This window comes from Acinonyx jubatus, chromosome B2 (assembly GCF_027475565.1).
Source record: "Acinonyx jubatus isolate Ajub_Pintada_27869175 chromosome B2, VMU_Ajub_asm_v1.0, whole genome shotgun sequence".
NCBI lineage: Eukaryota > Metazoa > Chordata > Mammalia > Carnivora > Felidae > Acinonyx > Acinonyx jubatus.
In genome coordinates, this window is record NC_069385.1 from 52,113,020 (window position 1) to 52,139,247 (window position 26,228).

Consider the following 26,228-nt stretch of genomic DNA (forward strand, 5'->3'; position numbering starts at 1 on the left):
CTAGATGTTGAAATGGTCTTTAACTTAGGACCAAATCCCTCTTTCCTGAGCTATGTTCCTTTGAGAACAATTAACCCAAATCTCAGGGGGGACCATGCATGACTTCAGTCGAGTAAAAAGTATTCTTATAGGACGAATTTAGCATTTTGTCATTACATTATTAACAGTCTCTCTGGCCAAGATATCAGACTTTAGTCTTAAATTCTAAGATCTTAAAAATATATGTACATCACACGTTCAGAAGCTTAGAAACCATTTCCTTTTTGTTTTCGGTAATAGATAAGACATGGCTTTAGCTTATCAAATTATATAAACTATTAAGTAATTGAAAAAAGAAGAGACTAAGAAGAAGTATATAAAATCTAGCTATTATTTTGAAAATGCTATTCTCAGGAAAGACAGTTTTGTTTCTCAATTTTAAAATAATACATTTCTACTTCATAAATCACTATGTATGTTTCCTTGGTAAGAAAAGTAAGTAAGAATATCTACTAGCATGTGAATACACTGCTTCAAAAAGTCATGAAAGTGGGACGCCTGGGTGACTGACCAGTTGGTTGCGTGTCTGACTCTTGATTTTGGCTCACGTCATCATCTCAGGGTCGTGGGACTGAGGCCCATATTAGGCTCTGTGCTAAGCATGGAGCCTACTTGAGATTCTCTCTCTCTCTCTCTCTCTCTCTCTCTCTCTCTTTCTCTTGTGTGTCTCTCTCTCCTTCTGTCCCCCTCCCTGGCTTGCTCTCCCTCTCTCTCAAAAAAAAAAAAAAAAAAGTGATGGAAATATGTAGCTACTATATATATAAATGTAGTCTTCAGTGGTCTTTCGGAACTTAAGGAAAGAAAATCTATCTATATGAACTCAAATCAATTTTTCCTTAAGTGGGGGTGCTATAACATGATAAATGGTGAAATTAGTTTTAGCAATAATCTAGCAAATTTATAAAAGAGAGCTAGATCATTAATCAGTTTATGGCCTATGACTTGCATGAATAATCATAAAATATATAAAAGTATTAGCCAATTTTTTAAGGGGTACATCCTAGTGGATCAAGTTGACACTTTAATTTTCCAGCTGAAGATTAAAGAGAACTTCTTTTGGGGAACAGAAAGAGATTTGTCATTAAACATACTTTTCAAACAAACTAAGGATATAGGTGTTCAACTCATCCTCATGATATGCTAGAATAGAAACAACCACCTTGGCTATTAGCTCATTTGCATAGTTTTTTCAGTATTAAAATATGTTCTTAGCCAGAGGAGAAAGCTTGATGACAGAAAAGCAGCTTTGGAGTAGAATCTCTGAAATCACAGGTTCAAATCCCATGAGTTATTTTATCTTTCATCTCTTTGACATACAGAACAGTGTTCTGTAAGGGATTTTTAAAATGAGACTTTATAAGGCTCATATAAAATTTATACCAACATATCTGATGTTAAAAATCCCCATCTCAATCATAAAAATTTATCTAGAATGTAATTCTATTTTGTTGGAGAGTTATGTCTATACCAACGACATTGCATTATGGGTTTGGAGGAAGGGAGGGGGAGGCAAAGAAGAAAGGGAGATCCCTGGTCCTTCCTGTGATATCTGTGTAAGCACCAATCCCCAACTCATTTGGCCACAGTCTTGCTTCTGGGACAGGAATTCATGCTCTCTTCCTTTTCCACGTCATCTATGGTAAAATAAATCTTTACTGCGATTATCACCATTACCACTACTGCTTCCCACCCAGGTAATTAAGGGACAATAATATTTTCCCTTCACAAATAAGAGAAGTTAAATATTTAGCTATATACCCTACTAGAAGCCAATCAAGTGATAGAGCAAGATATAACTCTAACACTACAGAATTTTAGTCTAATTAGATTTCTATCATCCTATGGCTCAAGTAAATTTGAATATGTCTGCATTTCAGTTCTGAGATATTCTCATCTGTCTTTCTAAAGTTCATTTTCCTTTTTATGCTTTTAATACAGTTAATGCCTACTTTCTTCCTCTGTAGTCTGTCTGAAGTAGCTCTAACAATACCAACCTTATTAGTAGATCCTTAAGATTATTAATACTAATATACCAGTGTATAAATAAGAAGATACAGTGTGCAAAAGAATCGTCACAAATTTATGGAAAAACCTTCAACCTCACTAGTGGTCTACAAGAAAAAATAAAAATAAAGAGATATATTTTTACTATCAAATAAATAAAGGAAAAACAATCATACAGATCTTGGGTAAAGAGAAATAGGGCTTTTACATGTGGTGGTGGCAGTATGAGTTAGGATTCTTTTGGATAGCAATTTGACAACATATAACAAAACCTTTAGAGACACTTATATTTGGTGATGTGCAGGAAACCATTACAACACCACTTGGACCGTGCTCCCTGGCCACCGCACTCCCACCCTTGCCTCCGGTGCACATTAAAGATCCAACACCATCACTGACTCCAAGTATTTCACAACCAATAAAAGAGGAGAAGTCTTTGAGTTGAAGGCTAAAGTCAACAATGAAAAGAAAGAAAAGAGGGAGGAGGCTATAAAGAAAGCGACTGCTTCCATGACTATGGCCCAGGACATCAGCTCTCTCTTTCCAGATGTAGTAAACTACGCAAACGGACAATGTGGAATTAAAGAAGCTTGTGTATCTCTATTTGATGAACTATGCCAGCAGTCAGCCAGACATGACCATCATGGCTGTCCACAGCTTCGTGAAGGTTCCAATCGTCTAATTCGGACTTTCACAGTCAGGATCATGGGGTGCACCTGGGTGGACAAAATTATAGAAGATCCCTGTGAGTCCCTCCGCGAGTGCTTGAAGGATGAAGATCCGCATGTTTAGAAAACAGCAGCAGTCTGTGTGGCAGAACACCATGATATCAATGCCCAAATGGTGGAAGATCAGGGATTTCCGGATTCTCTGCTGGACCTCACAGCAGATTCAAATAGCAGATTCACCACCAATGGTGGTGGCTAATGCTACAGCAGCATTATCGGAAATCAGTGAATCTCACCCAAACAGCAACCTACTTGATCCAAACCCAAAGAACATGAATAAGCGGCTGACAGCACAAGTAAGTGCACTGAATGGGGCCAGATTTTCATCTTGGACTGCCTAATTACAACCCTAAAGATGACCGGGAGGCTCAGAGCAGCTGTGTGAGCATGTTAACTCCCCAGCTATCTCGTGCCAACTCAGCATTGGTGCTTTCAGTGTTAAGAGTCCTAATGAAGTTTCTAGAGTTGTTACCCAAGGACTCTGACTACTACAATATGCTGAAGCCAACACTGCTCAGGTTCTGGCAGAATTCAAGGAATATGCCAAAGAAGGGGATGTTAACTCTGTTTGCAAGGCTGTGTGGGCCACTGTACGGTGTGCCATCAAAGTGGAGACATCTGCTGAGTGCCGTGTGAGCACATTGCTTGATTGCATCCAGACCAAAGTAAATTATGTAGTCCAAAAGGTAACTGTTGTCATCAGGGACATGTTCCACAAATACCCAACAAGTATGAAAGTATCATTACCACTCTGTGCAAGAACTTTAGACTCACTGGATGAACCAGTTGCTTGAGCAGCTACAATTTGGATTGTGGGAGAATAAGCTGAGAGAACTGACAACAGATGAGTTACAGGAGAGCTTCCTGGAGAGTTTTCATGATGAAAAGCACCCGGGTGCAGTTCACTCTGCTTGATGCCATAGTGAGGCTGTTTCTCAAGAAACCATCAGAAACACAGGAGCAAGCTGGTACAGCAAGTCTTGAGTTTCGCAACACAGGATTCCGATAATCCTTGACCTTGGTTCCCCAGTCAATGTGCCACAGGTGTCCTCCAGGCACATGAGAGTAAACCTGTTAGGAGGAGGACTACATAGTCCGGTGGGACAACCCTCCATCCCATCATCAGTGCCCACAACCTTTGCTTCTTCTCCTATTCCTGTTTTGGTCAACAGTGGTCTGAATGACCTATTTGAGCTTTCCACGGGGATAGGCATGGCACCTGGTGGATAGGTGGCTTCTAAGACTGCCTGGCTGCCTGAAGTAAAATAAAAGCTAAAGGCTTGGGAGACATCTGGAACATTTATTCACTGCCAAGGACACATCTATATGGAAATGAACTTCACCAACAAAGCTCTGCAGCACATGACAGACTTTGCAATCCAGTTTAACAAGAATAGCTTTGGTGTCATCCCCAGCACTCCTCTGGCTACCCACACTCCACTGATGCCAAATCAGAGTATTGATGTCTCCTTGCCTCTCCACACCTTGGGCCCGGTCATGAAGATGGAACCTCTGAATCACCTGTAGGTGGCTGTGAAAAACAAGACTGATGTCTTCTACTTCAGCTGCCTCGTCCTACTCAATGTGCTTTGTCTAGAAGATGGCAAAATGGAGCGCCAGGTCTCCCTTGCAACATGGAAGGATATCCCCAATGAAAATGAACTTCGGCTCAATGAACTTTAAGGAATGTCATTTAAAGGCTGACACTGTTTCCAGCAAATTGCAAAACAATAATTTTTATATGATTGCCAAGAGGAATGTGGGCTGGACATGCTGTACCGATCCCTAAAGCTCACTAATGGCATTTGGATTTTGGCTGAGCTACATATCCAGCCAGGACACCGAAATTATACACTGGCGCTGAAGCGTAGAGCTGCTGAAGTCTCTCGGTACATCTATCGGGTCTATGACAGTATACTGAAAACCGAATAGACTGGTCTGGTGCCCTCTGGTCACGCTGTGATTGGTGCAAGCCAAGAACTTTCAACTGGAAGAAACTGTACTACCACGTAGAATCTGAACCCAAACACACCAAGGCCACCGACCATGGTAGTGACTAGTCTAACTTGTGCTAACATTAGGGCACAACCTGTTGTATAGGTTTAGCTTCCTGTGAACATTTGTAACCACTGCTCCAATCATTTCCCACCTCCTGCCACTGCTATCTGTCCCTGCTTGTGGGCTTCTCCACAGTGTGCCAATGGCTGGTATTTTTGAGTGTAGTTTGATATCTTGTAATTAAAAGCCTATTTCAAAAGCAGAAAAAAGATAAAAAATAGTAAAGCAAGGGAAAGTGTCACTGACTGGGGCACCTGGGTGGCTCAGTCGGTTAAGCATCCAACTTCGGCTCAGGTCATGATCTCACGGTCCGTGGGTTCGAGCCCCGCGTAGGGCTCTGTGCTGACAGCTCAGAGCCTGGAGCCTGCTTCAGATTCTGTGTCTCCCTCTCTCTCTGACCCTCCCCGTTCATGCTCTGTCTCTCTCTGTCTCAAAAATAAATAAAACTTAAAAAAAAAAATTAAAAAAAAAAGAAAGTGTCACTGAAAAAAAAATTTTAAAAAACACCAAAAACATTTATATTCTTAGAACTACCCCTGGGAATTCATCTTAAGAAAATGAAAAAAACCCATAAAGTTTTATGCACAAAGATATTTACAAAGATAATTTAAAATTACAATTTAAAAAGCATTTTACTGCAGTTTAAGATATACATCACTACATTTTTTTTACATCACATTTTTAATAGTGAAAATTAGAACCAGTTTAAATCTAAATGACACAAGGAATGTTTACATAAATTATACATCTTCAGCAGAGTATTTTACAAAATCACTTAAAAAGGTTAATGAAGAGTTTCTGATACTAAAATGAAAGCTCAGTTAATAATGACTATGGTAGGGGCACCTGGGGTGGCTCAGTCGGTTACCCATCCAACTTCAGTTCAGGTCATGATCTCACAGTTCGTGACTTTGAGCCCTGCGTCGGACTCTGTGCTGACAGCTTTGAGCCTGAAGCCTACTTCAGATTCTGTGTCTCCCTCTCTCTCTCTGCCCCTCCTCTGCTTGCACTCTTATCTCTCTCTCTCAAAAATAAATAAACATTAAAAAAAAGTTAAAAAAATAATGACTGGTAAAACTAAAGGTGTTTATTTTAAATTCTATTTTCCACTTCCACAGACTGATGTGGAGGAAATTCTGGGGAACAGGAGGACCAAAAGAAGTCTGAAACCTCACTGAGAAGCCCCAAGTTAAGACTAGCCAGGGAACAGGCCAAGAACCTGGAAGGAAAAGGGAGGAAAATAAGACAAAAGAATTCACACAAACCACTGAGAGATGAAATCAGGAGAAATACCATAAACAGAAGCTAAAGTAACAGCCTATCTTCACTGATACGGACTCTACAGGCGGGTCTTGTGATAAATAAAATGTAGAGTACAATAGAAATCTTCCAGGAAGAATACACTTAGATTATAACATTGCTACAACCATTTAAAAACGGGAAGAGAAGTAGGATCAATGGTTGTTCTCTAGCCCAGCAGGTTGTACAGTGATATATTTGAGACACGTAAAACTGAAGTCACGTGCCATCTCCTTTATGTCTCAGAAATAACACTAGTACAAGGTGTGAGAGGATCTGCTCCCTGGTACTTTGCAAATGAGGGAAGGTAACAGAAAGGTCTCCTAGCCTTACATTCCATGTAGAAGGGTGAGAGAAAACAGATAGGAATTACGATCTGAAATTAGACGAGACCTTTTGATGAGAAAATAAGAAGACTTTTAAGTTAACAGAAGCTATACTTGCTGAATACTTAGGGGTAAAGAAAAGAGAAATTGCTAAACCTGAGGCTGTTTAACTTGTTTATTAATTTAAGTTCAAGCAAACTGTCCTTGGTTCTAAGATTATCACAAAGGAGACAGACCATAATTTGTTTAGCAATTGGCTACTTCATTTATTCCAGGCTGCCTAATATAGGATAGCCCCAAGTCCATTTTTGAACCCAGATCTAAGCCAACTTAGTTTTAAATGTTTTTACTATAGGGGCCGCCTGGGTTGCTCAGTTGGTTAAGTGTCTGACTTAGGCTCAGGTCATGATCTCCCGGTTTCTGAGTTCAAGCTCCACATTGGGCTCTGTGCTGACAGTTCAGAGCCTAGAACCTGCTTCAGATTCTGTGTCTCCCTCTCTCTGCCCCAACCCTGTTCGCGCGCACTCTCTCTCTCTCTCTCTCTCTCTCAAAAATAAATAAACATAAATAAATAAATAAATAAATAAATAAATAAATAAATAAATAAATATTGTTACTACAGGATAATTTAAGAAGGAAAATAGGCATCAGTATAAGCTTAATTGGACATTTTCTTTTCTGTTTTGTTTTAAAGTAGTTTTAGCTATCTAAGTTATTGCTTAAGTCCTCTCTAAAGAAAACAAAGTCTTTAAAAGTCTGTTTCATACAGGCTAGAATATAATAATAAATTCATGATGTAATAAAATTGATTTTTATGTGCTATACACACATACACACACACACATACTTCATATTTACATGGGATCCTTTATGGGTACAAATGCATTTATAACCATTTTATTGGACTGGAAGAGTCCAACTCTTCTAGTTGATTTCAGAAGTATACAGTCTAAGTTTTTGAACATTGTTAATTATAACCTTGTCATGATGAAATATAACCTAACACATGACAATCTCTTCAAAACCAGTTTCTGAGAATGTATTGTGATAAATACTATCTTTACTAAAACTCTAAACTAATACACAGTGAATCAGTTTGCATCACTCCCTAAAAATTAGAAAAAAGCAACTTTCCAACATTAGAATAAATTATGAAAATTATGACAGAGCCCATCAGTGGATACTACCGAGGTCTTAAAAATGACAAACTGGGATTATAAATTAACACTGGGAAATGCTGATGGTAGAACACTGAATAAGAAGGTGAGATGCAAATTTTTCACTATAGAATGATTACAGTATAGAGTAACTTGGAGGGATAAAGATCATAATGCTAAAAGTAGATATTTTAGTATAGTGAGGTTATAGGTAACCTTTTTCTTCTCTCTTTCCTAAAAGTTTTAAAATTTGTTTATATTCTTTTTTTATGAAAATAACTTTTGTTAAAAATCATCACTGAATACACAGTATTTCACGTGATACTGTTTTATTAACCTTTAAAAACGTTTTTATAAAGTTTTATTGAAGTTTATTTATTTATTTTGAGAGAGAGAAGGAGAAGAGAGAGAGAATCCCAAGTAGGCTCCACACTGTCAGCACAGAGCCCAATGGAGGGCTTGAACCCACGAACCATGAGATCATGACCTGAGCCAAAATCAAGAATCAGACATTTAACTGACTGACCCACCCAGGCTCCCCTTAACCTTCTTTAATCCTATCTTATAATAATGGAAGTTAATGGTAGATAGGACAGAAAAATTTGTTCAGAACTTAAAACAAATTCTGTAAGAAATAAAAGGAGGAATTAGAATTCTAACTGCAAAGAAAGAAAAAAAAAGAGAATGTGCTGATGTCTAAAGACGTGATTATTAAATTTGTTGTAAAATTCAAAGTTTTCTTTGTCAATTACTTTTTGGAAAAGAAACATTAGCACACGAAACTAATTCATAAAGAAGATAACAACTACAACAGCATAAAGACACAGATGAGGATTACAGAAAGAGAAAGGAAAGGTACCACCGAATACTAGCAAATCTGATATAAGTGACTAGGAACTATAATCTGTGGAACTATCAACAGGGACATTATAAAGACCATCTTCTTTTAGAGGAGATTCCTGACCTTGTATGCATGTTAACTTTATTAAATCCTACCACTGACAGATCAGATATAATTATTTTACACAATGCATCTGTGGCCATTCTATTTCCTGATGTCCTTCAGTAAATAAGAGAAAACATTTCAGAGAGAAGATGTGAGAAACAGAATAAAGTCAGTCGGTTAATAACAAGATATACAGAATGTACCAAAAAAACAAATAATCTGATGAAAAATGAGCAAAAGACATGAATAGACATTTCTCCAAAGACATCCAGATGGTCAACAGACGCTTGAAGACATGCTCAACATCTCTGATCATCAGGGAACTGTAAATCAAAACCACAATGAGATATCACCTCACGCTTGTTAGAATGGCTAAAATCAAAACCTCAAGAAACAACAGGTGTTGGCGAGGATGTGGAAAAAAGGAACCATCGTGCACTGTTGGTGGGAATGCAAACTGGTACAGCCACTGTGGAAAACAGTATGGAGGTTCCTCAAAAAATTAAAAATAGAACTATCATATGATCCAGTGATTCTACTACTGGATATTTACCCAAAGAATAGGAAAACACTAATTGAAGATTTATGTAGCTCTATTTTACTGCAGCATTATTTACAACAGGCAAGTTATGGAAACAATCCAAGTGTCCATCGATAGTTGAATGGATAAAGATCTGAAAGATATATACAACGGAATATTACTCAGCCACAAAAAAGAATGAAATTTTACCATGTGCAACAACATGGATGGATCTAGTGGGTATAAAGTCAAAGTGAAATAGGTCAGTCAGAGAAAGAAAAATACTATATGATCACTCATACGTGCAACTTAAGAAATAAAACAAACGAACAAAGAAAAAGAGACAAAGCAAAAAAAGACTCAACTATGGAGAACAGACTGATGGTTACCGGAAGGGAGGTGAGTGGGGGGATGGTGAAATAGGTGAAGGAGATTAAGAGAACACTTATCATGATGAGCACTGAGCAGTGTATAGAATTACTGAATCACTATAGTGTACATCGGAAACTAATATAACAATGTAGGTTAATTATACTGGAATTAAAAATAAAAGTAAATTCAACACTATCTGGTCATTTACCAACTTCAACAGTGACCTGCATATAATGGACATTCAATAACAAGTGTTCATTATCAAGTACAACAGAGAACATTCTGTTTTTAAGACCACAGAGTATTTCTAGTACTCAGAAATCACAGCAGATTTAGAATGACAGCTAAAAATATTAGTTCAACTTCACACTTGTATAAATATTTATAGATGTGTTTAAGAAAATGCACCTTTTGAAAAAGGAATCTAGGTTATTAAATTTAAAAAGCAAGAAGATAAAACAGATTATCACACACCCAAAAATGTGTCAAACTGGAAACTGTAAATCTTATCTCCTTACCATAGGTAGCAAAAGTTCTTCTTTGCTGTTCAAACATAAAGTCATTGATATGAGCTGGTTCAGCATATCCAGAAAGCATATTTCTAGGGGCAGCCATTTGCTGTGTCCTAAAGGGATTTTCTGGTCCAAACTGCAATGTTATAAGAAAACAAAATCAAACTTAAATCCTAAGTATATAAAGCCAGAATACTAGAATTATTGTACAATATATTTTTAACTCTAAATCATTAGGGGCTAAGTAACCTACTTGGGAACATGCTCCCCACACATGGTTCAGTGCAGTTGGGCAATGGCTGATGAGCACTGTTTGTCAGCCCAGCCCCTAGGACAGAAGGAGAGGAACCCAGCTCACCCAAGTCTCTGTATGGCTATTTAAATTTAAATTACTTAAAATAAAATATTCAGTTCCTTGGTCACACTAGCCAGACTTCATGTGCTCAACAGTCACATGTGGTTATTGGCTAATACATTTCCTTCATTGCAGGAAGTTCTATTGGACAATGCTGCTCTTGATGATTGAGTTACTATATTTTTGTCCAACGATTTGGGGGATTTGGGGTAACTTTTTTTTTTAATTTATAAAGATGATTTTTGGTATATCAATAATGGTACCATGATGTAATTTTAAAAATACATGTTTCTTCTCTACTAGATTATGAGTTCTTCAAAGGTAGAGACTTAAAATCCTCAATACTTACCATCATGCATGACATACTAAAAACATTAATGAAGTGAAAGATTAATCAGAACCCCACTGGGGTCGGAGAATAGGAAAAAGACAATAAAAGTAAAATGCTTGAAGAAATCCCTAGAAAAAAATATTACAAATGAAATAAAATTACTCTGAGAAGTCACACTATGAAAGTCTTACACAAAATAGTACGTTATTATCTGTTTATAATGCTTTGAGTTTCCATAATGGTTTCCAAATGTTATTTAATTTGATTTGTACAAAGATCCTGGGAAGTTAGAGAGGTATTGTCCTTCTCATGTTAGAAATGAAGAAAAAAGGCTAAGGATGATGTATTTTATCTGCCCCAGAGTCAATAGTTTTATTATTAATTGGTAGAACCAAGGTTAGAACAAACTCTAGTCTAGGATTCTATTGTATCATAACATTCCTTAAATGTACAATCATACTAACTTTTAAAAAAATGGTAAAAAAAAGTATCAGATTATGTCAAGCACTATTAATTTAATAATATTTATTTAATGGTAATGGAAAAATCCAACTCTATTTTTTTGTTTGTTTTAAAATAAACAATGAAATGAACTTCCCATTTTGGAAATAGTGGGGTTAGACAGGATATTCTTATTTAAAGTCTGGAAGGTCTTCATGATAAAGTATTTCAGCGTCAGAACACCTTAAGTCACTACCATTAGAAACCACCATTCCTGTGATATATTTCCAGAGCCATAAATATAAGTTATTGGTCTTCTCTTAAGGAGAATGCTGCCTTCTCTAGATATCAATATTATACTATGCACAAAAATCTGAATTTAAATGATGTTACATTTGCTTTATGTTTTTTTTCTGCTTTAGAAGAAAATGCATTACTACAATATTCTTTTATATTGATAGCTTCCATTTCTATGTTTAAAGTGATTCAATTTAAAAATATTTGATTTACATACAAAACTTTTATTACTATTCATTCTGAATTTATAATAAAGGAGAGTGCAAGATTTCACAGCCCATATTAGTTCCTCCTTACGTAAGGGAGAAAAAAAATCTATACTACTGAATGCTGGCAGTTATAGTAACTTTGTCATGAAATTTATTACAAAAACAAGGAACATCCACAAGAGTAAGGATAATAAAGTGATTTAAGTTTCCTAGATGTTCTACCTAATATGGTCAGCTATCATCCACAAAGCAGTATCTGATATTTCTGGGGGGAGGGAGGATCTAAAATGATAAATATCTCCATTGATCTTGTTACTCATATAATAAGTTAACCATTACATTTATAATTTCCATTTGAAAAAGGAAAATACAATTTCCATAGTCTTATTTTATTAAGATTTTACAAAAAAAAAAAAAGAACAATTCTTCTACTGGCCATATATATCAAATCAACTCTATCTTTTAAAGAAAAATTCTCAGTGTTAAGGAACTTTGATTTCTATATGAATACAGATCCACAGATTACAGCTAAGTGTATCTTATATTGGTGCTATTTCTAAAGCAGTCTAAAAACTTAAATGTGCTATGTTTTATAGATGTTTAAGCTGGAGACAACAAAAAAAAATCTTCTAATGCTATAGGAAGCTGGGTTGGGGGAGGATCTATCTACTTCTGGCTCACCCCAACTGCCTGGTTAACAGCAGCTACTGGAACTGACCTTAAAGATATTAAATAAATGCCAACAAAGAAAAGAAGAGAAATGTTACTCAGCAGAAGTCAGCTCTTCTCAATTCCTTAAAAATTATGTGTCCCAGATGTTCCTGGTCTCTGTGAATATGCATTTCTATTAATTCTGGGTTAACCATTAAAAAACAAAACAAAGTATAGGAGCACTTGGCTCAGTTGGTGGACCATGTGACTCTTGATCTTGGGGTTGTGAGTTTGAGCCCCATGGTGGCTGCAGAGAATACTTAAAATAAAAATATCTTCCAAAAAATAAAAAAATCAAAAAGCACATAAAACACAAAACTGACTTCCAAATATTCTTTTTAACTTCTGGCAACTACGTTTAACTAAATTTGTATTCAAAGGATTTTAAAAATACATACTTAATTAGGTATGAGTATTTAGCGGTTTTTAGCTAAGACCATACTGAAGCACACCACAGTCAGTTATAATCTTAATCTCCCATATAAAATATACACATTTAAGTATTAATTCATAATTCAGATCACTACATCTCGGGATGTTCCTAAGTATGCTTATATGTTTCACCTGAGTGAAGTAGTGATTTATTTATAAAGTAGGAGAAAAGCATTTTTAATTCATTAAGACGCGGGTAGATAAATCTAAGAAATCTGTGTATTGTAAGGCAGTGGTTCTCCAAAGTCTTCAGGAGGTACAGTACTTGAGGGTCAGTGTCTTAGCAGTATAGCATAACACCACAGGTATTAAGAAAATTTACACTAGTAAAAACTATGTGAAATCATAATCATAAATTCACATATAGAAAACCCCCCCAAGTTACTGAACCAGTAATAATCATATTATACTTAGATTTCTGGTAAGTTTTTCATTAATGTTTACTGTAGCCATCAATGGTTAAACATTTAGAAACAAACTTTAAAGTGAGAAGATCCTGTTGATTAACTTAATTATTTTCCACAGATTTGGAAAAGATCACCACAATTCATTTTTATTGGGAGAATACCTCAATCATCTAAGACATAAGCAGAGTTTATTACGAAAATCAGATCTTTTACTAGTAGGGGTTCTATGACCTTGAGCCTCAGTTTCCTCATCTATGAAATAAAAGAGCTGAACTGTCTTCTAAAGTTCATTCCAACATTAATATTTATAGCAGCCCTTATGGCCAGATTTCTAATATAAACTAGGAACTTTTTTTCCTTTTAACTTTGATGTTTTTCTATTCCTAAAAGTACTATTATTTTAAATCTGAAAATCTCCCTGAAACTTACAGGTTTTACATGAGTCTAGGAAAGCTAACAAGTACATTTTTCTCTAAGTAAATCCAAAAAGGATTGAGTGAAATGAAGAAAATCAGTAGACTAAAGCAATGGCTATTATATCTTCAAGTTCTATCTATAATTTGAGAAAGCTTATCTGGATACTAGGTTAGACCACTTAGGAAAAGTCCTCGGTTGGGAGGGAAAAATAATATTTTATAAAATAAGTAGTCAATTCAGTTAATTTACTGAACTAGCAAAGTCCAAGACGCAGGGGTATAATGTGCAAACTCTGCAACGGTCTACAAACAGGTCTTCTAGCCACAGAGCAATTGTGAAGAGTGATGTGAACTCACATCCCCAAATACATTACCTGCTGACAGTAAACCCTGAGACTTGGTTTCCTCCCTATAAAATAGGGATTAGAGTACTAATAATAACATGGGTTATTGTAAAGACTAAAGGAGATGAGGTATACAACTATATAAATCTCTCAGGGATGCAGGATACAGTAAGAAATGGTACTTTTATTTCTACGACCACTCTTTTCCATCATGCAAATCCTTACCAAATTAACCTTCCTAAAAATTCAGCTTTAATTATGCCGCTTTAATAAGAACTTTAAAAATCTATGTATCATCTATTAAATCAAGACCAAACTGTTTACATTGGCCAGAACGCTGTACAACACCGTGCAAACTATCACTCTAATCTTACCTCTCTGTTCTCCCCAACTGACAATGACTAAAGTATTCCTTCCTGTTCTTTAAATCTTTTATAATTTGGCTAATGCTACTCTCTTCTGCCTGGAATCTTTCCTCATAAAAGCCTTTCTAGCCATCAATGCCAGTAATAGTAACATAAATAACAGTAAGGGCTGCTATTTATTAAATGCTTACTCTGTGCCAGAGTTTCCTAGGCATATCATACATTAGTGTGTGTATCCATATAACTTGGTAAAGTAGAAATTATCTTCATTTTACCCTTGAGAAAACTAAGGTAACCCAGGGTCACACCAAAGCTAGTAAGCAGTACATTTAACCCCACATCTCATGTTCTTTACTGGGACTTTACTGTTTATTTTAAATTCAAGTGTATTTTTTTAATTAATTTATTTTTAAATTTACTTATTTAAATTCAAGTTAATTAACATACAGTGTAGTACTGGTTTCAGCAGAATTTAGACATTCATCACTTACGTATAATACCTAGTGCACATCCCAACAAGTGCCCTCTTTAATGCCCATCACCCATTTAGCCCATCCCCCCACCCACCAACCCTCAGTTTGTTCTCTCTGTATTAAGAGTCTCCTATGGTTTCCCTCCCTCTGTTATGTTATTTTTCCTTCCCTTCATCTGTTGTGTTTCTTCAATTCTACATGAGTGAATTCATATATTTGTCTTTCTCTGACTTATTTTGCTTAGCATAACACACTCTAGCTCTATCCACTTTGTTGCAAATGCTGATTTCAAGGGGTACATGCACCCAGTGTTTATAGTGGCACCTCTCAACAATAGCCAAACTATGGTAAACACACAAACATCCATCGGCTGATGAATGGATAAAGAAGATGCAGTATATAAAATAGAATACTACTTGGTGATCAAAAAGAATGAAATCTTGCCATTTACTGTTTATGTTTTTTTTACATTTTTATTTTATTTTTGAGAGAGAGACAGAGTGTAAGCAGGGGAGGGGCAGAGAGAGAGGGAGACACTGAATCTGAAGCAGGCTCCAGGCTCTGAGCTGTCGGCACAAAGCCCAACGTAGGGCTCGGACTCATGGAACCGAGCTGAAGTTCGGACGCTTAACCGACTGAGCCACCCAGGTGCTCCAGCCATTTATTATTTTAAATACTACTTTCTCCATGAAACGTTTTCTTATCTTTACAACCAGACACAATCTCTCCTTTAACCTGAATAGGGCTTTAGGCATTCTAGGAAACAATGTGCTCTCTATCGTTTTAGTGTATGTGCTGCTGAAGTGAGCACTCTATCTTTTAAAATAACACAAAGCATATCCTCTCTGGTAAACAGTAGCTTGAGGAGAGGGGTTATATCTTGTTTCTAACAATGGATTCTCAAAATATGGGAACTTGAATTTCATCCAGCAAAGTTCCTCGTGACACCTTTCCATACTTTGCAAATTACACAGATCCCAGTCATAAAATTCTAAGTTAATTATCTATTATGTAACAGACAATTCATTTGGCAACCAGGAAAAATTGTAATTTTTCTTCACTTTTCCCTCTCATCACTCCTTTCTCAAATTGGTGACAAGCATCAGTGTTTGTAACATAAACTAATTTATATATTGAATGGGAGGCTCCCTAAAACAAGAAAAAAAAAGAACAGATCATTAAAGGATTGGTAATCTCACAAAGACAATGATACGCCTAATGCCTCATCAATACCACCAAAAAAAACCAACTTCATCTTTTAAATTTTGAAAACAGTAATCACACAGCAATGTATTAGTTATGCACAGGACCTAAACATTTAAGAGAAAGAGACTTCATATAAAATGCACTGACATAGGAAGGTTGCGCGCGCGCGCACACGCGCACACACACACACACACACACACACACCACACTACTTCCTAACTTTCTCATTTCCTGAATTTAGTGGCCCTATTTTATTGAAGCACTTTTCATTTAAAAAAATCATGAAGCATGTATGTAACGTACAACCTTTCTTCACCGTGCCAGCTAAAGTGGTGCCAAGGGATATGAAACAGTCTATAGGTTCAACAGGCTAGAAGGACTTAAGAAATAATATAATAAAATTTAAAATGTGCTGCAGTCTCAGAATATGAGCATGGGATTTCTGCTAACTGGACAGCCGGAGAGCCGCTACAGGGATGTCTAAATGCTAGCACTGACATCATCGGCTGTGCTACATTTTTCACTCGCCGTATTTCAAGTGACTACAGAAACCTGAGCAGGCAGATTATATAAAACAGCTTTATGACTGCTTTATCAAAAAAAGGACAATGACTGTGTGCTCAAAACCAAAAAGTATTAAAAAGTACCTCTTTCTTCATTCAGCTGCAATAAAATATGGCTCCTCACCCCCATTTTAAAGCGCTTCTTACAGATCCTGCTACTGAAGGCTTACTTTTTTGTTTTATAATGACCATTTTCTGGCATCTCCATTTTCTCAGCCAAGCATTCTTTCCCTTTTTGAAAACAAAATAGCTATAAACTTCATTTTTCTACAAAGACTTTCCTAAATGGACAGTTTTCACTGTTTTCCTTCCTTCCTTCCTTTTTTCTTTTCTTTTCTTTTCCTTTCTTTTTTTGCCTTTTCCCCCCTATCTTCTTTGTGCTTACATCAGCATTAATCATCATCCCCACCACCACCACCACCATCATAAGATGTCTCACACAGAGCAAGCAATACACCGTGACTACTTCTGAGCAGTGAACACATTAGCACAGCACTCCTTTTTTGCATTCATCACAGGAGCATTTGTAACCAGATGTTTCATAATACACTCCGCACTGATGATGCTAATAAAACAAGTTCTTTTTCCCTTATGGTTAATTTATAATACTCCCTTAACAATACTGAGGAAGATGTTAACTACGTTCACATCTAAGAACCAAACATTTCAAAATGTCTTTTTTCAAAAGACTGAGTTCCATTCTATCAGATAGTTGTATGTTGGTAGACAAACATTAGCACATTTTTAAAGGTACAATTTCTTTTTTTAAAAAATTGAGATATAACTGACACATAATAAGACATGTTTTTCGTAAGTTTAAATGTATATTCTTGTGAGAAAACTCCAAAAACTCACTGTTTATCTACCTATGTATAATTCAAATGCATTAGCAAAAGGCAGAATTTTTTTTTTTTTTTTTTTTTAAGGCAGAATCTTAAATATAATGTTTTCTCACCTCAGGAGCAAACATGGTCTCATAGGTAGGATTATACTGAACCTCTTTGACTGCAGGGTCAAGGTGAACTCCGGTCTCCAAATCTTCCTAGAAGAAAACCAAATGAACGTTAAAGATCTGACAGATAAAGATTTTATTTTAGAAACTACATTAAGATCATACTAGCCAGCTTAACACGAATTTTATGATTATTACACGAGTACCATATGATTAATATTTCTAATAATCAAGGACTAGTAGAAGTAATGTATATAGGTATAGAAGTTAGAAGGCATACCAAAATTTTTCTCCTTTCAAAATACTTTGTCTCATCTGAACATATTAAAAACTTTTCTAAATAAGCTAATGAGCTACTCAAAGCCTTAAATTAAGAGAGTCCAACTCCTCTTTTTTCATGAACTCAAAACCTCCAGTTCCAAATTCAGGATAACTCCTTCTTTATTCACCAAACCTTATTAGCTATACCCAGATGGCACATGGTTCAGGACTGCAGAAGTGGCAGGACCCTAACATTCTAAATCTAAATCTTACACTCTATGCCAATGTTTCAACCGTCTTAAATTCATCCCCTAGCTTAACAAACACAAAAATCTCACGTCCACTGGAGAATCACTGGTGATCTCTATTTTGTGTAACCCCAACACTTACAAATACCGTAATTCCCAAATTGGCATCTCTAGTCTGGACCTCTCCTCTGAACTCTAAAGACTTGTGTATCTGACCTTTAACTCAACATCTTTTCTCCCAGGATGCCTAATGGACATCTCAAACTTGATATATCCAAAAGTGAACTTCTGGTCACCCCTTCCCAATGACTTCTTCCAGCCTTACATCTGCTCACGCAAAAACTCCTGGAGTTATCCTTGATTCCTCTTTCTTCTACATTGTACCTCCAATTCATCAGCAGATCCTCTATCTTCTACACACATCTAGAGTTCAACAACTTCTCAAGTCCTCTTTCATGGACATCTCACAACCCAATTTATCAACTCGCACCTGGATTATTGCAATAGTCTCTGAAATGGGCTCCCTGCTTCTACCCTTGTCCACTCACAGCCTCACTCCATGCAGGAGCTGTGAGATTTTTAAAAAATATTAGATTATGTTACTCCTGCTCTAAACCCTCAGGTAGCTTCTCCACTCAGAGTAAAAGCCTAATAAAGGTGTAAAGGCTCATTACCAGTTGTTCTCAGAAACTAAGTATGGTTCCCCTAGGTAGTGTTACAAGGCATTTTTGTCTTCCTGTATTGTTCTGCCTGACTATTTACGTATTAAAAACGTGCTGTTCATACGTGTTTAATTTACACATTAAACAGGTAATAAATACCTTTCCTTTACTTATGGTACTCAAGTTATATTTAAAAATTTTTAAGAAAGTTACATATCATCTGTGAATTATACTTCAGTAAAGTGGAATTACAAAATTACTATTACAAAATGAGGATGTTTGAATCTAATTGGTTGAGAATTATCCTCCCCCTGAGATCCCAGAATGATCTGTACCCCCACTCGCCTCCATAAACTTCTGTATTCATCTAGTCCTGTGCCGATGCTCATTAACTCCAGCCTCACTGGCTCCTTTGCTATTCCTAGAATTCACCAGAGGACAATCTTGCCTCAGGGTCTCTGCATGTACTGTTCCCTTTTCTTGGAATGTTCTTTCCCTGGATATTCACATGATTGGTCTCTCTCTTTTTCAGGTCCCTGCTCAGTTTTTCCACTTTCCTCTTACTTTGCTTTATTTTTCTCCATTATATTTTTCATCATCTGACATGTGTATTTATTTTGTGGATTTTGAATGCACAAATGTATCTTCAAATTCTAGAATTATCCCTATCACATCACCAACTTTATTCTGTTGGTCTTTTGCTGATGTGACATACATCTGTCAACACAATGCATAAGACAACTCAAAGTAATAATCAAAAAACATGTTTAATGTTCATTTATTTTGAGAGAGAGAGAGAGAGAGAGAGAGAGCATGTATGTGCATGTGCACACAAGGGAAGGGCAGACAGAGAGAGGGAAAGAGAATCCTAAGCAGGCTCCGCACGGTCAGTGCACGGGCCGCCACAGTGCTCAATCCTCAACGTGAGATCATGATTGAATGGAAATCAAGAGTTGGATGCTTAATTGACTGAGCTACCCAGATGCCCCTGAAAATTTTTTTTTAAAGGTGAGATATCAAAAGGGTGCCTGGGTGGCTCAGACACTGGTTGAGTGTCCGACTTCGGCTCAGGTCATGATCTCACAGTTCGTGAGTTTGAGCCCTGCATCTGGCTCTGTGCTGACAGCTCAGAGCCTGGAGCCTGCTTCGGATTCTATGTCTCCCTCTCTCTCTGCTCCTCCCCTGCTCACACGCTGTCGCTCTCTCTCAAAAATAAATAAAGATTAAAAAAAAATTTTTTTAAGGGTGAGTGACGCTGCAGAAGAAGCAATGCTACTGACAAATGAAGATCTGGGAGACTTAGAATGACTAATGACAAAGACTAGGAAACTGACCAAAGAAAATAATATTGTAGGCACACAATTATTGTTCCAAAATTTTACCACTTCTAAAGCAACCTCACCCAAAGCAGCCAACTTAGTTTTTCTACTTCTCAGAGATAGAGTTCTTCAAATATGACTCCCTTAAACTTCCATCCTCTCTAGTTTCAAAACTGTATCTTTACCTTCTCTTGTCTTTCTCATGACTTCAATCTCCACCTTAGATTTTTATCTGCAACCTTGACCACACGCTTGGCCTCTGGATCCATATATGTAACTGCTTACCGAACTGCATTATACGGGTGTTCCATAACATCAAACACTTTGTGTCCAAAACACATCTCAATCCGCCATGCCTCTACCTTCACTCACTAACAAATAAGGCACAGAATCTTGATTCCATTTCTGAAATATTTCTCCAACAACTCCACTTCTACAGTCCCTCTCCACATCCCTGTCTCCACTATTCTAGCACAGACTCCATCATATCTTGTCTATTCTAATACCTCCTTATCTGGTTTAATACACTCCCACTTTTGCCATATTAGACAAATTACTGATTTTTAAAAATATCAAGTACTTGCATCTATTCTGTGCTGTTGGCAATGTCACACTCTTTGTTCCTTATTGTATATCCCTTTATTATCTGATAATATGTCATCTTACTTTCTCTTATACCTTTCCTCCTCTTGGCTCAGGAAAACTGCTTTTCCATGGTCCTAAGGAATGTTGTACATAATTCCTTATAGCAATTGTGATACTATATTATCTGTTGCACATGACTTTTACGAAGATTTTATATCCTTACTGCCTAGAATGCAGAGAATTTAGTGTATGTTCAATAAATTTGTTAAACTGAAGAAAGAAAAGTCAAATCCATAGAGAAATTAAAGAGGGTTAAGGCTAAATAATGATTGCCAAATCTGGCAATTGCATCACAAAAAAACCTTTGCCAGAATGATTCTGGTAGTGGAGTAGATAGAAAAGCAGTCGTGAGAGACAGAGATATAATTAAGGATTTAGAAAAAGAGGACAGTAATAGTTTCTACTCTCTCAAGACACTTGGCAATAAAGCAGAGATGGGGTGCCAGATTGAAGGATTTTCAAGGTAAAATTAAGTTTGTTAGCTCCCTCCTTAAAAAGAGACTAAGCTGAGATTTAGTCAATTATAAGCTACAGGATAGGAGAGAGTAGGGAGAAACACATGAAAAGAATGAGGGGAGGGGTGCCTGGGTGGCTCAGTCAGTTAAGCGTCAGACCCTTGATTTCAGCTCAGGTCATGATTTCGTGGTTTTAAGCCCCACATTTGCCTCCGCACTGACAGTGTGGAGCCTGCATGGGATTCTCTCTCTCTCTCTCTCTCTCTCTCCTCTGCCCCTCCCCCACTTGCATTCTCTCTCTCTCTCTTTCTCTCTCTCTAAATAAATAAACTCAAAAGGAAAAAAAAGAATGAGGGAATAATCAATGGTGTGGTTATCCTGGAAGAAGTGGGAAGGAAAAGAATCGAGGACACAATTGGAAGGTTAGCTTCTGAAAAGAGGAGAGCCTTCTCTGAGATGAAACAGAGGTGACAAAGGATGGGTAATGGGTGATAGATGTTTGGAGCCGGTGGGAGATGTTGGGACTCATAACTGATTTTATTTTCTTTGAGTAGTTGGGGGCACAGGCCTCTTCACAAACCAAGTATGGTAACTTCAAATTCATTTATTGATTCAACAAATATCGGTTGGGTGCCTCCTATGTGCCAAGCATTGTTCTAGGCCCGCAGAAGCAGATAAAGCTCCCTGACCTTGTGGAGCTTAGAAAGTGGGGGAGACAGATAATAAGCAATATACTAAGTGAATTACATAGTTTGCTGGAAGAGGGTAAGTGCTATGAAAAAAAAAAGGGGCTTAACAACATTAGTGCTGACTCACATTATCTCATGTAATTCCTACAACACTTCTGTGAAGCAAGTATTAGCAACATTAAGTCGCTTACTCCAAGATACTAATAGAATAAATGGGAAGGGGGAAATTTTCAAGTAACCACAATGAACGATATTAAAGAGACACATTAGCAACAAACGAAAAAAACCACTGGCGGGCTATCAGTCAGGGTGCTTAGCCACAAGCAGCTGAACTCTCACAGACTGATTAAACAATATTGAATCCTTTCTCTTAGAACTGCCAAGAAGGGTGGAGAATCAGTTTGGGGAAATAGGCATAAGTGAGGGTGAGTATACAGATGGAATCACAATTGAAAATCAATCCTACCACAGAGCCAGTCCACTGAGGACAACAGTTCGCCATTACTGAACATCATCACTAAAGGACTGTGGCTGCCACTGGACACTGCTGTTGAGACTCGTGGCCTGAGAAACGAGATGTTGGCCACCACTGCCACTGAAGATACTCTCTTTCCTTGCTTCTTTGTGGAATAGCTTTAGATTAGAATTTAAGTGAGTGCATTTGTCTGCTGAGCCCAAGTTACTGTCCTGAGCCTTAAATAAAATGGAATTAGGAGAATGAGAATCTGGGCTTTCAGGCTCTGAAGGTTGGGGCAGCAAGGGCTATTCTTCACATGAAGACTCTCAAGGAAGGGGATTCAAATGTCGGACCATCTAAAGAATGATATGTATACAGCTGACCTTTGAACAATACAGAATTAAACTTATATACAGATTCTTTTCAATAAATAGAGTACAGTCCTGTAAGTGTGTTTTTTCTTCCTTCTGGTTTGTTTTTTAATGTTTCTTTGAGAGCGAGTGCACGCATGCACGTGCACACGCAAGTGGGGGAGGGGCAGAGAGGGAGACACAGAATCCGAAGCAGGCCCTAGGCTATGAACTGTCAGCATAGAGCCCAATGTGGGGCCTGAACCCTAGAACCATAAGATCATGACCTGAGCCGCAGTTGGACACCCAACTGACTGAGCCACCCAGGTGCCCCCTTCCTTATGATTTTCTTAATAACATTTTTTCTCTAGCTTCCTTTATTGTAAGAATATAGTATATAATACATATGCCATACAAAGTATGTGTTAATTGACTATTTACATTATCAGTAAGGCTTCGTCACCAGTAGGCCATTAGTAAAGTTTCTGGGTAGTCAAAAGTGATAGGTAGAATTTCAACTGGATGGTGTGGGGGAGGGATTGTGTCCCTAACCGCTTCCTTATTCAAGGGTCAAGTGTATATTACCCTAAAATGCACACTAGAATCTTCACTGATTAGAGATAGTATCTGCCTAGCGTTGAAAAGTAAAACTCAGTACCATAAAATTAAAAAGTCATACACAAATGGCTTCAACTGCATAAAAACTGAATTAAATGTGTCTCTCTCAATATTTAATTCTAGTATAAACTGCTTAAAATAACAAAGCTTAGCCATATTCATGCCTCCCCAATGTATTTTATAAAATACAGCTGCTAGAACCACTTTTTTTTTTTAAGTTTATTTATTTTTGAGAGAAAGAGACACACAGCACAAGTGGGGAGGGGGGTAGAGAGAGAGAGGGAGACACAAAATCCAAAGCAGGTTCTAGGCTCTGAGCTGTCAACACAGCCTGACGCAGGGCTTGAACCCACGAACCATAAGATCATGACCTGAGCTAAAGTTGGAGGTTTAACTGACTGAGCCACTCAGGAGACCCTAGAACCACTTTATAATATAGTTTATCACATTTTTCTAAATAAGGGTATTTTAACTTTGAATTATTTTGAATGGAGTACCATGAGACGGCAAATTTTAAATTCAAATTATAACTTAAAAAGATTTACTCTTTATACATACAACAGTGGCAACTAATAAAAAATATAAATAGGTCTCAGTCTGGTTCCTGCTAAAATTATAGAACAAATTGGACAACCCTCCAGAAAGTGAAGAGTCAGTAATTATAACATTTGATTAGAAAAACTTGGACAATACCACAACTTTGTTTTAATACCCATGAGGAGTTCAATAATAATTAAGCACGCAATTAAGAATACCACAGAATTACAAAGGATTTCTATTCCATTTTAGTTATCCATAAAAATTAAAGTACAGTGAGTGAAGGGCACCCTATGGGTCAAATAAGTTGAACAAGTTATCTTCTCTTGATTCAAACAAATTTGAGAATAAAATGAAATAGTATTTACTTCTGAGTCCTTTTCACATTTTTTACTGTTGCACAAATAAGAATATAGATGTGAAAGCACTTTGTAAACTATAAAGCAGAACATAAGTATTAATCATTACTATGAACTATTTACCAATTTATAGTATAGGTTTTTTTTCCCCAAAAAGTAGGAATGAGTAAACTTTCTAAGATGGAAGTTTAAGTGGATGTCATAAAAGAATAGAAATTCACATAAAGATATCCTTTGGGTTTGGCTCTTAACAAATGCAGAGGAAAAAGGTGATCTATTTGAAGCTCACGAGTATGAGTAAGATCACCCAAAAAGAAATTTTAAAATATGCTCAAAATTAGAGGCAGAATTTTCATTTTACTCGAGTTGGCTATGCCAAAGCAGGGAATGCATTGGGGAAAGGTAACATAGTCATGGACTGAAATGAGAGAATGCCAGGTCTGCTTTTTTATTTTTTTAATTTTAAAGTCAATTAACAAGCAACTCTTGCAACCCAATAGGGTTCATTACATGATTTTCAAAGTGCAAAAATCTGATAGTGCTGCACTGAAATACATTTTTAACCAGAAAATAATTGTTGTCACACACTGGAGAACACAAATATGTTTAACTGGAGTTCTAGAATAAGAGAAGAACAGGACTAAAATAGTATGTGGAAATAAGAACTGAGAACTCTGCAAAGAGTTCTGGATCTGAATCTGGATCTGAAAGATCCACATTCCAAACCAATGAATTCCCAATTAAAGAAGCTCTACAAATTCTGAGCAGGACAAACAAAAAGATATCCACACCTGGGTATCCCATAAGGAATCTAAAGACTGAAAGTACACCCCAAATAAAGGGGAGCAGAAGGTAAGGGCCTTAAAAGCAGTCCAAGGAAAAGAGAACAGCTACAATGACAGCTGACTTGTTATCAGTAACAGTGAAAATCAGAAAATAGAGTATTTTAAATATGTTGGGAGAAAAGAACTGCCAGCTAGTAAATGAAACTTGGTGAAAAGATCCTTCAAGAAAGATGGTTAAATAAAAACATTTTAAAGACAAACGAAAACTGCAAGCAGTTGCCACCAGCTACCCCTCACTAAAGGACATCAAGTATGCACGATAGGCAGAAGGCAATCTCTTTGCATATGAGATACAGGAATCGGCATAACTCACTACCATCTTCTGAAATTTAAATATATATCAAAAAAATACAGGACAATAATAGCTAAAGTAGGGGTAGTGGAATGTTAATAAAACTGCAGTGTTCTAAGGTTCTTGCACTGTTCAGTAAAAAGTAAAGATATTGATTAATTCAGATGTTTTAATTTCTAGGGGTAATCAAAGAGCAGAAATGAGGGCATAATTTACAAATGGGTACAGGGAAAAAAAACAGGATAAAAAAAATCAATCCAAAAGAACGGATGCCTAGCATATTAATTTTCTATCTTCTTTTCCATTACCTGTATTCAAGACTACACTTAAAAAAAAATATTGCTAGGGCATCTGGGTGGCTCAGTTAGTTAAGTGTCTGACTCTTGGTTTCAGCTCAGGTCATGATCTCAGTTTCATGGGTCTGAGCCCCCGCGTGGTGCTTGCACTATAATTGGGGAGCCTGCTTGAGATTCCCTGTCTCCCTCTCTCTCTGCCCTACCCCCCACTCGCGCTGTCTGTGTCTCTCAAAATAAATAAATAAACTTTAAAAAAAATATTGCTATGGTCGCACCTCACAACTTCTGGTATTATTCTCCTTATTAGTCAGTTCAAAATATTTTCTATTATTATTATTTTTGATTTAGGTCCATGAGCATATTTTGGTCCATGTATGTGTGTGTGTGTGTGTGTGTGTGTGTGTATCTTTTATATAAAGATACACACACACACACACACACGTATGTATCTTTTTCAGGCAGGATCCACACCCAGCATGAAGCCCAACAGGGGGCTTGAACTCACAACCCTGAGATCAAGACCTGAGCTGAGATCGAGTCAGATGCTTAATCTATTGAGCCACCCAGATACCCCTTTGCTCAATATATGCTTTTTCTATCTTACTTTTGATCCTTCTGGAAATCTTAGCAAGCATGGCAAAAAAAAAAAAAAGAGAGAGAGATTCAAAGAAGGAAAAAAATACTGTCGTATTTACATCTGATAGGACCATAGGACTATGTAAGTAGTGAGAT

The 26,228-nt window shown here is 36.9% G+C and overlaps 2 protein-coding genes and 1 pseudogene across 5 annotated transcripts in view; 2 read left to right on the top strand and 1 right to left on the bottom strand.

Moving 5' to 3' along the window:
• Window positions 1-26,228, top strand: part of METTL24 (methyltransferase like 24) — a 167,940-nt gene that overhangs the window by 139,114 nt on the left and 2,598 nt on the right. Inside the window, exon 6 of one of the 3 annotated variants that reach the window (XM_027057113.2) lies at window positions 22,214-22,628. The exons of 1 other annotated variant lie outside the window; for it this stretch is intronic. In XM_027057113.2, the coding sequence (XP_026912914.1) occupies window positions 22,214-22,375 (162 nt within the window). In that variant the 3' untranslated portion in view covers window positions 22,376-22,628. Of the gene's footprint in view, window positions 1-22,116; window positions 22,629-26,228 lie in introns of those variants that run through there. One more of the 3 variants, XM_027057114.2, reaches the window with a different exon arrangement.
• Window positions 1-26,228, bottom strand: part of CDC40 (cell division cycle 40) — a 60,063-nt gene that overhangs the window by 29,028 nt on the left and 4,807 nt on the right. For both annotated transcript variants that reach the window (XM_053222380.1, XM_027057103.2), the window contains 2 exons: window positions 17,467-17,553; window positions 9,968-10,097 (listed from right to left, as the gene is read on the bottom strand). In XM_053222380.1, coding sequence (XP_053078355.1) covers window positions 9,968-10,097; window positions 17,467-17,553 — 217 coding nt within the window. The remainder of the gene's footprint in view (window positions 1-9,967; window positions 10,098-17,466; window positions 17,554-26,228) is intronic.
• LOC128315669 (AP-2 complex subunit beta-like) lies at window positions 99-5,255 on the top strand (annotated as a pseudogene).